At 44.6% G+C, this 13764-nt stretch overlaps 1 protein-coding gene and 1 long non-coding RNA gene across 2 annotated transcripts in view; one reads left to right on the top strand and one right to left on the bottom strand.

Annotated features, from left to right (window-relative positions):
• Positions 1–13764, bottom strand: part of HAO1 (hydroxyacid oxidase 1) — a 54165-nt gene that overhangs the window by 19748 nt on the left and 20653 nt on the right. Inside the window, exon 3 of the mRNA XM_054024466.1 lies at positions 3428–3683. Coding sequence (XP_053880441.1) covers positions 3428–3683 — 256 coding nt within the window. The remainder of the gene's footprint in view (positions 1–3427; positions 3684–13764) is intronic.
• On the top strand, positions 3365–10550 carry LOC128835097 (uncharacterized). The gene is made up of 3 exons (XR_008444571.1): positions 3365–3419; positions 8254–8328; positions 10013–10550. It is a non-coding gene; the product is annotated as an uncharacterized LOC128835097 (long non-coding RNA).

The following is a 13764-nucleotide window of genomic DNA, read 5'->3' on the forward strand; positions in this document are numbered from 1 at the left end:
ACATAGATGCTCATTCTGCTGGACCAGAGCTGCTCCTTTAGGGCCTAATCCAAAACCCATTAATCACAATGAGTGATATCCTGATCTCATTGAAGTCAATGGCATAACACCTGTTGACTTCAATGCAGCCAGGATTTCACCCAGTGGATCTGGCCCACAGGTATCTCTAAGAGTATATCCATGCTACAAGCACTACAGCAGCACAGCTGTAGCTACATCACTGTAGTGTAGACAATGAGGCCATGTCTACACTGCCCCTGTGCCACTGTAGCACTGTAGTGTAGACGCTTTCTACCTCAACGGAAAGGTTTTTTTCCATCAATGTAGGCGATCCACTTCTCAGAGGCGATAGCTAAGTCGATGGAAGAATTCTCCCCTCAACCTAGCTCCTTATACAGTGGGGGTTCGGTCATCCTAAATATTTTGCCCAGGGCATTAAACGTCTCACAGCTCTGAGGGACACAGCTAGGCCGGCCTAAGGCTTTGTCTACATTAGCACTTAGGTCGGTCAGGGGGCGTGAAAGAAACACCCCCTGACCAACATAAGTTTTGCCAACAAAACCCACTGTGTGGACAGTGCTATATCGGCGGGAGGCGCTCTCCTGCCGACATAGCTACCACCGCTCATTGGGGGTGGTTTAATTATGCTGGGGGACAGCTCTCTCCCATAGGCACAGAGGGAGACCATACAGCGGTACAGCTGTGCCACTGTAAGGTCTGAAGTGTAGACATAGCCTAAGTTTTAGGTGTAGACCAGTCTTTAGTTAACCCACTTACATTTCAAGAGTTAATTTGAAGCAAGAGAGATATCAAGGGGATTTTCTCCAGTGCAATCTTCATAGTCTGGCTCATCAGATGAGCTCACAAAGGCCTCATTAGGATTATAGTGGGAGTGGCAGCAATTGCTAACAATCAAGGTTGCTTAACAGTTTCCATTCAAACACCCCTTCTTACAGTTGTACGTAACTTTCTGAAATGTTTACCTTTGGGACTGAGGTAAATTTTTTTATTGTACTAAGTCCTCCCCTCTCCAGAAGTAGGTCCAATAAAAGACAACACCTCACCCAACTTGTCTCTGTAGTATCCTGGGACCAGCATGGCTACAACAACACTGCAGATCTTTTGGACTGAAATTTTCCTTGCAGGTGAATATTTTTGGAAAGTTTGAGCAAATGAAGGTTCCACTGTTTTTGGAGTAAGATGAAAAGAGGTGTGTCATGTACTTCTTGTACACAGTAGGTTGCAGGGCTACGAACAGCAGGTCAGACTCTTATACCAGATATGGGCCGGCTACAGAGCTTCTTTCACTGAGAGATACACCAGAGGTGTGTCTTTCATAACCATCCTTTAAAGCACTCCTGCCTATAGCTACACTAACTCAAGTAAGGGATGTTGCACAGGGTGCCACCTAGTGGCTGAACACTATTGTACAGTTTAGCATTCCAAAACAGGCTGGGAGGATCACACTGGGCTTTGTTAAGCTCTATGCCTTGCATATGGGTATAGGAGGTTCGCAGTCCTTAAGCCTTGCAAAGGGTTGTGAAGATTCATCATTTCATTTGTCCAACAAGCATGACATCAAATCAGTTGATTCTAGTTTCCTTCCGAAACACAAAAAAGAAATCCATGACACTCCATACCAGAAAGTATACTGTTGTTATTTGTATTGTGGTAACACCCAGAGATGCTAAGTGGTGCTAGGTGCTGTACATACACCTAGTAAGAGACAGGCGCTGCTCCAAAGAGCTCATTGTCTTAATAGACAAGAGACTTAACCAAGTCACCCAGTGGCAAAGCCAGGAATAGTACCAAGCTCTTCTGTGGCCCACTCCAGTGCCCTCTCTACCAAACAACTCTGCCTTTTCAGAAACTTGGCCCATTCTCTGATGGCAGGAAGTTTCATTTTGAATTTCAATGAACAGCTCTAGGAACCAAGCAATTTTCACATGAAACCGTCTGGTTTCACTTCTCTGTTCGTACCTGAAACTAGCTGAATTTCACCTGCTTTTAGGCTTTCATTGTGCCGCTCTAATCGTAGCATTAGAAGAAAACGAGAAGGGAACAGTCTGCGTCCTCCCTCCCCTCTCCAAGTAAGGTCCAGCTTTTTAGCACTTGGTTTGTGGGGCGGATAGGAAAAAACAGAACCATGGAGCCGATTATAGCAATAACTGTTGTTTTTCTTGGACTCTGAAATGCAGATCAACGCTTGAATGAATGTTGTCTTACATACATTTCTGTGCACAATGGCACCTTGTTGTTACTCAGAAACTTTGTTGAAAGTCTGAAGCCAAGAAAAAGTTATCAGATCACTTGACAAAAGCATCATACTGGAGAATTTCACCTATGGCTCTGAAACAAAAAGCTACACGGATGTCTTTTTGCGTTTTTCATTTGAATTACACTATTTCAGTGTTTAAAATAATTCCCTGGTGTTAGAAGGTTTTACAGGGTTAATTCAGTGAAAAAGCAAATTGTCATCAAGGTAATTCCACAACTTGGGCAAAACTGTTTCAGAAACGTTCTACCCAGTCTGCCCACGCAAAGACTCACAGGTAAGACTTGTTTCATTAGCAGTAAGTGACGCAGCAGACAGGAAGAGTTGTAGGAAACAGATCTTGGGTATGAGCGCTGAGTGACTCGTGTTATGTGCTGAGAGCCAGCAATCCTGACTCAGCGTGGATTCCTCAAATCCCCTGGTGGCACACTGAACAAGGTGCCTCCTGCAACTGGATCCTTTCTCCAGTCCAACTCATTACACTAAAGATCCAGATTTCATAGAATCATAGGACTGGAAGGGACCTCGAGAGGTCATCTAGTCCAGGCCCCGGCACTCATGGCAGGACTAAGTATTATCTAGACCATCCCCAACAGGTGTTTGTCCACCCTGCTCTTAAAAATCCCCAGTGATGGAGATTCCACAACCTCCCTAGGCAATTTATTCCAGTGCTTAACCACCCTGACTGTTAGGATATGTTTCCTAATGTCCAACCTAAACTGCCCTTGCTGCAATTTAAGCCCATTGCTTCTTGTCCGATCCTCAGAGGTTAAGAAGAACAATTTTTCTCCCTCCTCCTCGTAACAACCTTTTATGTACTTGTATTTATTTGTTTTTAATCAGGAGGTGTTCCCCTTCCTCCCTCCCCACTGCTTTTAATGCTCCCATTGACACTCAAGACTGTTTATCCCAGTGTTGGTCTCAAGTACACTCCTGGAGGTGGCAGGGGTGAGAGCATGACAAAGTAAGTTTGCTCAGCTCCTGAGTCATAAAGGAAAATGTGAGGCACTTAACCTGGAAGAACCTCCTCCTCCCCTCCCCGCCCCCGAAGGGAACAACCCAAAACCACACATAACATTGCAGGAGCAGCAGCAACAGGTGTGTATGTCCTAGCTGAAAATGGACTTTCCGGAGCAGCAGGCTGGTAAGTACCTGAGGTGCGGGGGGAGCTGGAATTTGTTGCGTACGTCATCAAAGCGCTTGCCAAGGAGCGGCGTGTCCACCGTCACAAAGATTCCTTTGTAGCCTGCTCTCTCAGCACGCTGCACGAGTGACCTGGTGACCTCCCGGTCCTTGTAGATATAAAGCTGTAGCCAGTGAAGGCCATCAGGAGCCGCCTGGGCAACTTCTTCGATGGTGGAGGTGGCCCAGGAGCTGAGCATCATCCCTGTCCCCAGCGACCTGCAAGCTGAGACGCAGAAGTTAGATTTGTGCCTGTTCTTCATAAGTGGGACCCCTTCAGAGCTGGCTACTTGGCAGGAGTCACCGGGTTAAAACAGCAGTGAAGACACGGCGGCTTTGCTTCCAATTCAGGTTAGCAGCTCAAGTTAAAGCCGGTAGGGAAGTCTGGCGTTGGACTCAAAGCGGCTAACCCAAGTTAAAAGCAGAGTTGCCGTGTCTTCACTGCGGTTGTCCCCCAAATTAGCTCACTTGGACTAAGAACACGTCTTTTTTTCCTGCAGTGAAAATATACCCTGAATAGTGGGCACACAAAGGGTGGGAGGTAAAAGAGAGGTGACTTGCCCAAGGTCAAACAGCAGGTCAGTGGCAGAGCTGGGAATACAACCTAGGTCTCCTGCCTCCCAATCTAGTTCCCTGTCTATTGGAGTGCAGTGCCTCTTGAGCTTTTTCCTCCTAGAACTTAAATATCTTGTGGGTGAAAAATCCCTCCTGTGCAGAAAGTTAGCGATAGGGTTATGCATCATTTAAAAGCTCCACATAGGGGGTCAGTGGTGCCCAGGCTGTGTGCTAGCTCTCTGCACAGAGGGGAATTCCACCCCAGGGTGCCTGACAAACTAACTAACCTCGCACAATCATATTTTGAGACTCTAACAGGGCAATGTATCACAATGTAAAACAGAAGGAAACACACAGTAAAGCTCTAAAATATCAGAGAAAGCCTGCTTTTTTCTGGGTGCACCACAGCATGCATATTTTTCATGTAAATGGGCCTCTGTCTACAAACCTCATCTCCATACTTTCCAGGCCCTAAACAGTGGTCTTTATGACGACGTTTGATTAAATAAGGATTACAAATCTCTCAAAGTGGAATCTTATGAACAGTTTATTCAAACAAATTGGTTACACCCTCCCACAACCACTGGGCAGCCTTCAATCAGTGAAACAAGCATGCTTTGGGCTTCTATCTTGCAAGTTTTGCTACTCCATGAAGCACAGACAGAGGGACGCATAAATTACAGAATCCATGAAGCAGGATAAATATAGCTATCAGACAGGCGTTTATGATGCATCAGACTCTTCTAAGCATTTGTTTTTATTTATATTCTCCTTTTGCTTAACTCAGTAGAAGGACAACTGTATAAAGTGAACCACAACAGATGGATCTCTTGCATTTACACCAGGGGTTCTCAAACTGGGGGTTAGGACCCCTCAGGGGGTCACGAGGTTATTCCATGGGGGGTCGCGTGCTGTGCACCTCCACCCCAAACTCCACTTTGCCTCCAGCATTTATAATGGTGTTAAAAACAACTTCTTTGCATATTTAATTTAAAAGGGAGGTCGCACACAGAGCCTTGCTACGTGAAAGGGGTCTCCATACAAAAGTTTGAGAACCACTGGTTTACATTGTACTAGTGAGAGAAACGATAGAGAACATTTTCACTCCCTGGCCTACCCAGAAAATTGTAAATTGCAAATCATTTATTTGAAAAACTTTGCCTCTTATTTGTTTCACAAATTAGCAGCAACCGTAGAATGACTTCTGCCAATGGATCCATTGCCCAAAATTACGTGCTGAATAATTCCTGGTCTAAATGACAGGTGGTTCACAAAGCAGTTCCTTGAAAATATTTAGAAATCAAGTTGATTTGGTTGAACATGTAAGTAACCTGGTACCTTTCTACAAAAACAACAAGGAGTCTGGTGGCACCTTAAAGACTAACAGATTTATTTGGGCATAAGCTTTCGTGGGTAAAAACCTCACTTCTTCAGATGAGGTTTTTACCCACGAAAGCTTATGCCCAAATAAATCTGTTAGTCTTTAAGGTGCCACCAGACTCGTTGTTTTTGTAGATACAGACTAACACGGCTACCCCCGATACCTGGTACATTTCTGTCACATGATTAGATGAGAATCATTTTAACAGTTAGGTGTCTGGCTTGAATCCTCTCATATTTGAAATTCGCTTTCAGCAAATATGCTGCAATATGACCTTGAAACTCACCATGTCAACAAATATTCCTACCAAAAACCTTAATGACAATATTTGTGGAAAGAAACATCTGTGCAACACTTTCATAATGTCTAAATTGAGCCAAGGTGTAAGAAAGAATCCAGATTGATTTAAGATCCTAGCTTGATTTCACGTGACTGGCAAGTCAAAGAAAAATCTTTTTACTCATGCGCTAACCAAATCATGAGGGAATCTCTCAGAAATCATCAGCTTTTACCAGATCCAGCAAAGAACTAAAGCACATGCTTTAATTTGCCATGAATGGGACTGCGCTCATGCTTATATTTAATTGCTTAATAGTGGCATAATCAACAGTGCCTAAGCAGGCTAACCTCATAAATACACAGACTTTAAAGTATGATAATCTAATCTGACCCTCTGCAAATTGCAGGCCAAAGTGCCACACCCACCCGCTCCTGTAATAGGCCCATAACCTTGGGCTGAGTTAATGAAGTCCTCAAATTTTGATATAAAGACTTCAAGTTGCAAAGAATCGACTGAGATCAATGGGAGTAAGGCACCTAAATCACTTATAGTGGGATACAGAAAAGCACCCAAGTGTTTTGCAAAATCATGGCCTGTAAATGATGGTAACTCAACTACAGCAGACCTGAAATCTAATAATGGCAGAGAATGTAAATATTTTGCATTCAGATGTGTTTAGATAGTTATTCATTTACTGTTAGGGCTTGTCCACACGGTGGAGTAATGTGCTCTATGGAGGTATTGATTTCTCAAGCTCATTAACATGTTGGATATTCATTGGACCGTGTAGACTCTGCTAGCATGCTTTAATTAATGCTGCTTGAAACAATACTACATTAAAGTGCACTTGGGAACCTGTAGTGCACAGCAGAGTGTAGATGGGCTAGTTAATGTGCAGCACATTGGTGCACTTTAGAAATCACCCCCCACCTCCCATAAAGCGCATTATCCTACCATGTAGACACGCCCGTAGCTGAACCTCTGTAACCCTGGTAACATAAGTGTAACTGCAAACGAGTAAATGAGACATAATCTACCCTATTACATTCATGTATATTCTGTTAATAGTAGGAGCTCTTGGATATTTTTTTAATAAACATTTCAGTTCAACTATATATATGGAAATGAATTGGAAAGACCGTGTTTACATCTGGATCCAGATGAGATTTAGGTTGGGGTTTGAGTTCAGGATTGAATCCGGGCTCAATAGTGCCAAATTGGATTAAAAAGAGCCAAATTCTCACAAAATTTCAGCCTCATCTGAACTATATATGGAAAATTAACCCCTTTTGGGTATTGACCAAATCATCATCATTCTTCCCATGCCATCAGGTGCATAACGCAGAAGCCAGATGGTGCAAACCATCCCTATTCCTGGGCTTGTTTCTCCAGCTCTTTTATATTCAGATGTAGTAAGGCTGCGCCACCCATCACTGTGCTACCGAATGTGCCTCTAGATCCGCCTCTCCATCCCTTGCACTGGGGGTCACCAAAGACATGCTTGTTTAGGTTGCCTGTTATTATGGGCCAAATCCAAAATCAAAACTATAGGCATCCATTTTGGATCTGTAGTGTCAAACCACACACACACAAATTCAAAGTTGTTCGGATTCTAAGTTCCCATTTTAGCTGATCTACACTTTAAATATCTTGGCCCTTTTAAAACATTTGAAAACAATACTTTTTAGCCTTCCAAAAAAACTATGATGCTTGTGGCTGTTCTAAAATAACTTCAGATACTTAAACCATTTTTGTTAACAATAGTGAAATGATCCGGTAATGGAAGAATCAGCTCCTTAAAAGTTATGTGGCCTCATAAGCACTATTAACTTTCCTGGGAGTTACTGTCTGGATAATGGAGAACAGACTGTTAGATGAATCCCAGGCTAATGCGATCTGAATGGCCATGAGAATAACTCCACTGATCTTAATCTTAATGATGATGTAGCATGCTGTTGAGGGAGGGGCTTGGTGTCCGCACCAGGCAATACCTCCATGATTGAAAGGTCTGGATCTCAGCCTCCACTGTGACCAGGCCGAGAAGGGGTGCTTAGGCAGGGCTTTCTGGGCTCAGAGCTGCTCCTTAACCCTTTCCACCCTGGTGTGGAGCTTATATCACACAGCCTCCCCTTCAAGCTAGGACCCAGTGGTGGATCTTTCTCCTGCTCTTCTCCCCCATCCAGAGAGAAAAAAATCAATGTTTGCTTGTGCCTTTCCGAGGCAGTGGAGCACCTTGGAGTTTGTCCCTTGGAGGAATAGTTTCATACTCAAATATAATGCCAGGTGTTCTTCGCTGTCTGTTTCTTGGGACAACATGGCCCCGAGGCCCACCACTGATGTATCTGTCTGTAGGATAAATGACTTGGAAAAATCAAGGTAAAAGAGAACTGGCCCCTGGATTAGCTGGTCCTTCAAAGTCTAGATGTCTCTGTCACATGGCTCCGTCCATTGCACCTTCCTGGGTGGGGTCCTCTTTACAAGGTTCATAAGAGGGGCAGTTATTGTGGCAAAGCTAGGCACAAAACGTCTATAATAGCCAATCAGGCTGATGAAACACTGAATGTGCTTTTTGTTTGCAAGGGCTGGGCAATCAGTCAGTGCCTGGACTTTATCCAAAAGGAGGTGTAGTCAGCCCCGCCTCACTGCGTACCCAAGGTATGTCACTTCTCTCTGCCCCAGGCAGCACTTGTCCAAGTTTGTGGTAAGCCCTGCATTCTCGAGAGCTTGGACGACCGCGGTGATGTGATGCAGGTGGTCCTCCCATCTGCTACTATAAATGACTATGTCATCAAAACAGGCAGCCACGTACTGGTTGTGGGGTCACAGCACCTAGTCCATTAGTCGCTGAAAGATTGTAGCCTCTCCGTGCAGGCCGAAGGGCATCGTCATGAATTGATAGAGGCCAAAAGGTGTTGGGAAGGTTATCTTCTCCCAGGATGCCCTCATCAGCAGCGTTTGCCAATAACCTTTTGTTAAGTCCAGCATGGAGATGTACTTGGTGCTCCCTTGTCTCTTTAATAGCTCATCCACCCGGTGCATTGGGTAGGCATCAAAGCATGATATCGTATTGGCCTTTCTGAAGTCTATACAGAACCAGGTTGTGCCACTGTTTCTCGTCATCATCAAAGGCCTGGGGCCCCTTGGCAGTGAGGCCTGGGCCCAGCCGTGTGGGGCCTTTATGGCTTCTCAGTAGAATCCTGCACCACACAATGGCTCCCCTGCTCCATCTGCCCTGACTGAGCTGAGCTGCCTCCACTGTGAGCATGGCCAGCAGGGGTGGCTGGGAGGGGCTTTCTGGGCCCAGAGCTGCTCTTTAACCTTCACCTCCCCAGTGTGGGGCTTGTACACCCCATCGCACATGCATATTGGCCTGTGTCAACTGGTCAGACCAGATGGTTGCAATGGTCCGTCAGGTCTGATAATCTAGCTGTTGCTGGAAATATGCACCCCATTCTAGTATTTTATTTTAGCAACAGTGTTATGAGAGAAGAAATTAGCTACTACAGCAACCATATTTTATCCTTAAATTTCAGAATGTGCTTTTATTTGCTTAGTTACGCAAACTACTCCTGGATCCACACCCACTTTGGACACTCTTGTATTAGCAAGAGACATTTGGACAGAGCTTACACATCAGATTAATTTTGCTAGCCTGCCCACCCACTCTTGTTTTTCATTTACCTTTTACCTCTTGTCTTTTAGGCCTCAATCCTACTGTGGTTGACACATGTCCTTAACTAGATGCATGTTGATTCCTCCCATTAAAGGCAAAATGGCTACTCAAATTGCCTAAAGTTAGGCATGCATTAAGGTCATTTCAGGTTCAGACTGTAAATTTCAGACTGTAAATTCTGTAGGGCAGAGCCCTGTATGTTTGTGCCTAGCACAAAGGGGCTCTGATCCAGTTGAAGGCCGTGAGAGGCCTCGGGACACTACCACAACATAAATGATAAATAATAATCAACTGTGATTCTGCTGGGGAATTCAATTTTAAAAATGGGATAAAGGGACAGATTAAAGCTTAATGAGTCCAGATCAACCAAGAAGCGGGGCCAAAACCCCACCAAGGAGTGTGGCGAGAGGTAACACAGTGTTTAACTCTTTCCATACTAGCAGCCCACCTCCACAGTTTCCTCCTCTCACCTAGACAGGATCTAGCTGGGATCCCAATCCCATTTAGCCGTAGGGGCAAGATAGGTAGGTCAGGACTTCTACGTTCAGACCCCTTGGGGAAGCATGTTTAAGGTTCCCTGGGGTTGGCTTACATATTGTGACTCAGGTTGTTCATTGCCTTGTATGTTTCTTGGGAGGTTGACTAAATTTTCTTTGTTTCTCACAGGGAGATTCTCCCATCATTTCTGGTCTTGGGGGACCCTTTGGAAATGACAACCTGAATTGCCAGTCTGACCCAAATCCATCACTAAATATATCATCTCTAGCTCACGGGATAATGCATTATGTTGGTTCAACATGATGCCCTTAAAACTTGGCAGTAATTTTTGGAGAGAAACAACCATGTTTTCCAAGTTGTATTTTCTAAGAAATAAAATTGTTTGAAGTGCCTGAAGTTATTTGCTTGATGAAACACAGTTGGCCAAGAAGGTCCCTGCAATGACTTGCTCAACAAAACACTCTGTGCCAGCTGTGCCTAAAATAATTTTGTTGACTAAATGAATTTTGTCATCTGTGCAGGAAGTCATTATGGAGTGGGGAAAATATGCAATGACGAAGTACAAAATGATTTCTGTTGATCTAAAAAATTCAGGGTTGTCATTCCGGAGCATTTCCACAAATGTGCACCGTGAAGGCCACGGACTGCGTCAGCCTCTCCCATGGTTCTGTTTGCTGCCGGAGCTCTGATTAGCTCAGACCAGCCATTTTTGCCAGTGTTGACATTGTTTGTTAAACAAATGAAATGACTCCATTGAGATTTTCCAGAAGTACAGCTGAGAAGCCAGTGACCTAAAGGGGAATGCAGCACCCAGATCTGCCAGTTGCAGTAGACTGGAAGTACGTAGGAGAAGTCAGACACAAAAACAGTGTAAGATCTGTTCTCTCTACAGATGCTGAAGGAATACACCCCCCTCCTTCCCTACGAAATAGGAGAGTGCAGGGGGAAAACTTTGACCTTGATTTCTAGCTGGTTTGTTTTTTAAGTGCCAGATTATGGCCCGGCCATAAGTGACCCTCCAAGGAGCCTAAGTAAGTATAAGCAACTCGCCGCCTGTGCACAGCATTCCCATATTCCTGCTGCAGATGCAGGGGGAGAAAAAGAAATGCTGCATGACTGGCTCAACGACACCTCATGCAGGTGGGCAGAAAGAGATGAGCATGGATGGAACCTTGGCTCGCCCCCACCTCACATGCCTGTCCAGCTGAGCCAGTGGGGTGAGGAGCGGTTCATTAGCTAGCAGTAGTCAGAGTCACTGGGAGATGACTTATTCCCCATCTCAGGCTGATGCTCTGCATAGTGGAACTCACTGAGCAACTCAGACACAGTAAACATGCTTTTGAAAAACAAAGAGGTGGGGAAAGACTGCTCATTCTACAAACCATACAACCTGTTGTGTTGGAAAAGTCAGCATCGTGCTGTCTCTTGGGGTCCAATCCTTGATGACGGTGTGCCTGGTGAATGGTGGCCAGCTACCCAAAGTAGATGTATTAATTAGCAGAGTTGCTACATCTCGAAGCTGGACTTACTGTGCCTGCAACCTGACCACCACCCCTCCCCCATTCCTCACTGAGATCAAATCAGGGCATCCTTAGTCCCCAGGCAACAGCTTCGCCAAGGAACTAAAGGGCATCCTTCTTCCAGCCGAGAGCCCCATGCAGGTGGGTGGTTCCTGAGACCCTCACGACAGCCATTCTCCTGCTGGAAAGAGTACGTTCTCACAATAGGAGAGGAATATGAAATCTATTTTTTCTGTATATCTTACAGGGAATGCAAGGTTACACAGTGTTGTATTTTCCAAGAGACCGGCCCAGGTCCTAACCTGGTGTAAATCACTGTAGCTCCATCGAAGCCATGTTGATTTACACCAACTGGCGATCTCTTTTGGAGGGGATACCGCTCAGGCTTCCATGGGGGTAAAGGCTTTTTTGAGCATACAATCCGCTAATAACTAGCTTTTATATGGCACTTTTCATCACTGGATCTCAAAGCACTTAATGCAGCAAGTATCATGCTTTTTCCTTTTCTGATTTAAAACTCAAGACCGTTAAATATCAGATCATCTGTTAAGCTTGAAATTTTAGGTGCACCAAAGCCAGGACATTCCAAAATGAAGGTATATCATACTGCCACAACCACAACTCAACCCTTGCAGATAGTAGTTTGTATCGCTGTACTGTATATGCCAGTTAATGTATGCCTTAAAAGCGCGTAGGTCCTGGTTTCTGTGGTAATCAGTTATGGAATGTCCTGAATTTTGTGCATTTTAAATCTCAGCCATAACACGGAGTTACCGTGGTTGCATTTAAAAGCATTATGGGTCTCAGTTTCCTCAGCAATGTCCTATCATTGTAACAAAGGCCAAAAAGATCAGCTGACCAGCCATTTCTAAGAGCACGACTATCTATTAAAGGTATTAGAGCTCCATCATGTGGAACATATCTGTATAACTATAGAGAGATCTCAAAAACCATTAACTAGCTAATAAATCTCCCAGGATGGAAGCAATGCATCTTTAAACATGGTATAAATCTTCATCAAAGCAACTTGCTCTTACAGAGTTTCTGATTCAGGCTGAAGGCTAACGAGCGATGAAGGCTAGTCTTAATCGAAGGGCTACGATCGATCGAGTCCTTGAACACCGTGGTGAGCTGTGTTGCAATTCACCCCAGCAGACCCTGTGTGCAGTGCCTCAAACCACTTTTTTCATGTAGGACTCAATCCTCCAATAGGAATAGAGCCAGACTCAAAGTTGCCCCTTAATAAGGAACAGACACTGGCATTGGTCTGCTTCTAGCATGGGAGATGTAGCTAAACGTATAGTTTATGCATGCACCTTTCCCACACAGTGCTGGTCTTTTACCTTGTTATCCCAGATTTTATAGCCCCATTCATTATTGTCACATTACAATTTAAAGGTACTGGCTGGTCCTCTTTCATGTACAATTATTGCCTGGCCTCTGAGATACACACCGGGTGCTCTCTGTAATTCCATAGGGTTAGGCTGAGCTAGAGACACACAGCCCAGAGTAAGGAGTAAGAAGTAGCTCCAAGCTGGACACTGAATAATGGTTAATGCCCCTGGACTTTAGCTCTATATTACAGCCTTGTAGACTGTAAGCTCTTTGGGGCAGAGATCATCATTTACTATATGTTTGTACAATGGGGCCCCAGCTTGGCCGACTCCTTGGCAGGACCGCAATATAAATGTGAAACGTTAATATGTACTCAAAGGGTTCAATTCCTTGAGCAGGTGGCACTGTTATGCGGAAGCAAAGGCTCCTGACTCCTACAGACGAAGGCATGGATTCTCGTAGCTGTACGTAAACAGACCCACGACTGCCAGTAGAGGTGGCGTAATACCGGGGAGACAATCCATTAATTTGTGTTGGCATTTTTATGGACTTATTTGTATTGAATTGTTGTACTGACTGCTTTCACACACCCTTCTGCGTGCAAGTATTCTAGCAAAGGACCTTACCAGGAGGAATGATCCCAGAACATGTGAGCCAAGTAAACATTGAATTCACAATCAAACACTAGAAACCTGATTCTGAGGATTATGCTCCTCCAGTCAGGGAACAGAAACAATACCACATGACTGGCATGTAAATGAAAACAACTGAAATGCTGAATATCAAATACTCCCCTCATAAGCTGCTTGCAAGCAAGCTATCAGCCAAAAAAATATTCATAGAATGTGTTGGGAGGATAATTTTGAATAACAAATCTGAGGAAATTGCCTGGGGACGTTGTGAAGACCAAAACTATAACAGGGTTCAAAAAAAGAACTAGATAAGTTGATGGAGGACAGGTCCATCAATGGCTATTAGCCAAGATGGTCAGGGATGCAACCTCATGCTCTGAGTGTCCTTAGCCTCCGTTTGCCAGAAGCTGGGAGTGAATGATCGGGGATGGAT

Source organism: Malaclemys terrapin, chromosome 3, assembly GCF_027887155.1.
Source record: "Malaclemys terrapin pileata isolate rMalTer1 chromosome 3, rMalTer1.hap1, whole genome shotgun sequence".
Taxonomy (NCBI): domain Eukaryota; kingdom Metazoa; phylum Chordata; order Testudines; family Emydidae; genus Malaclemys; species Malaclemys terrapin.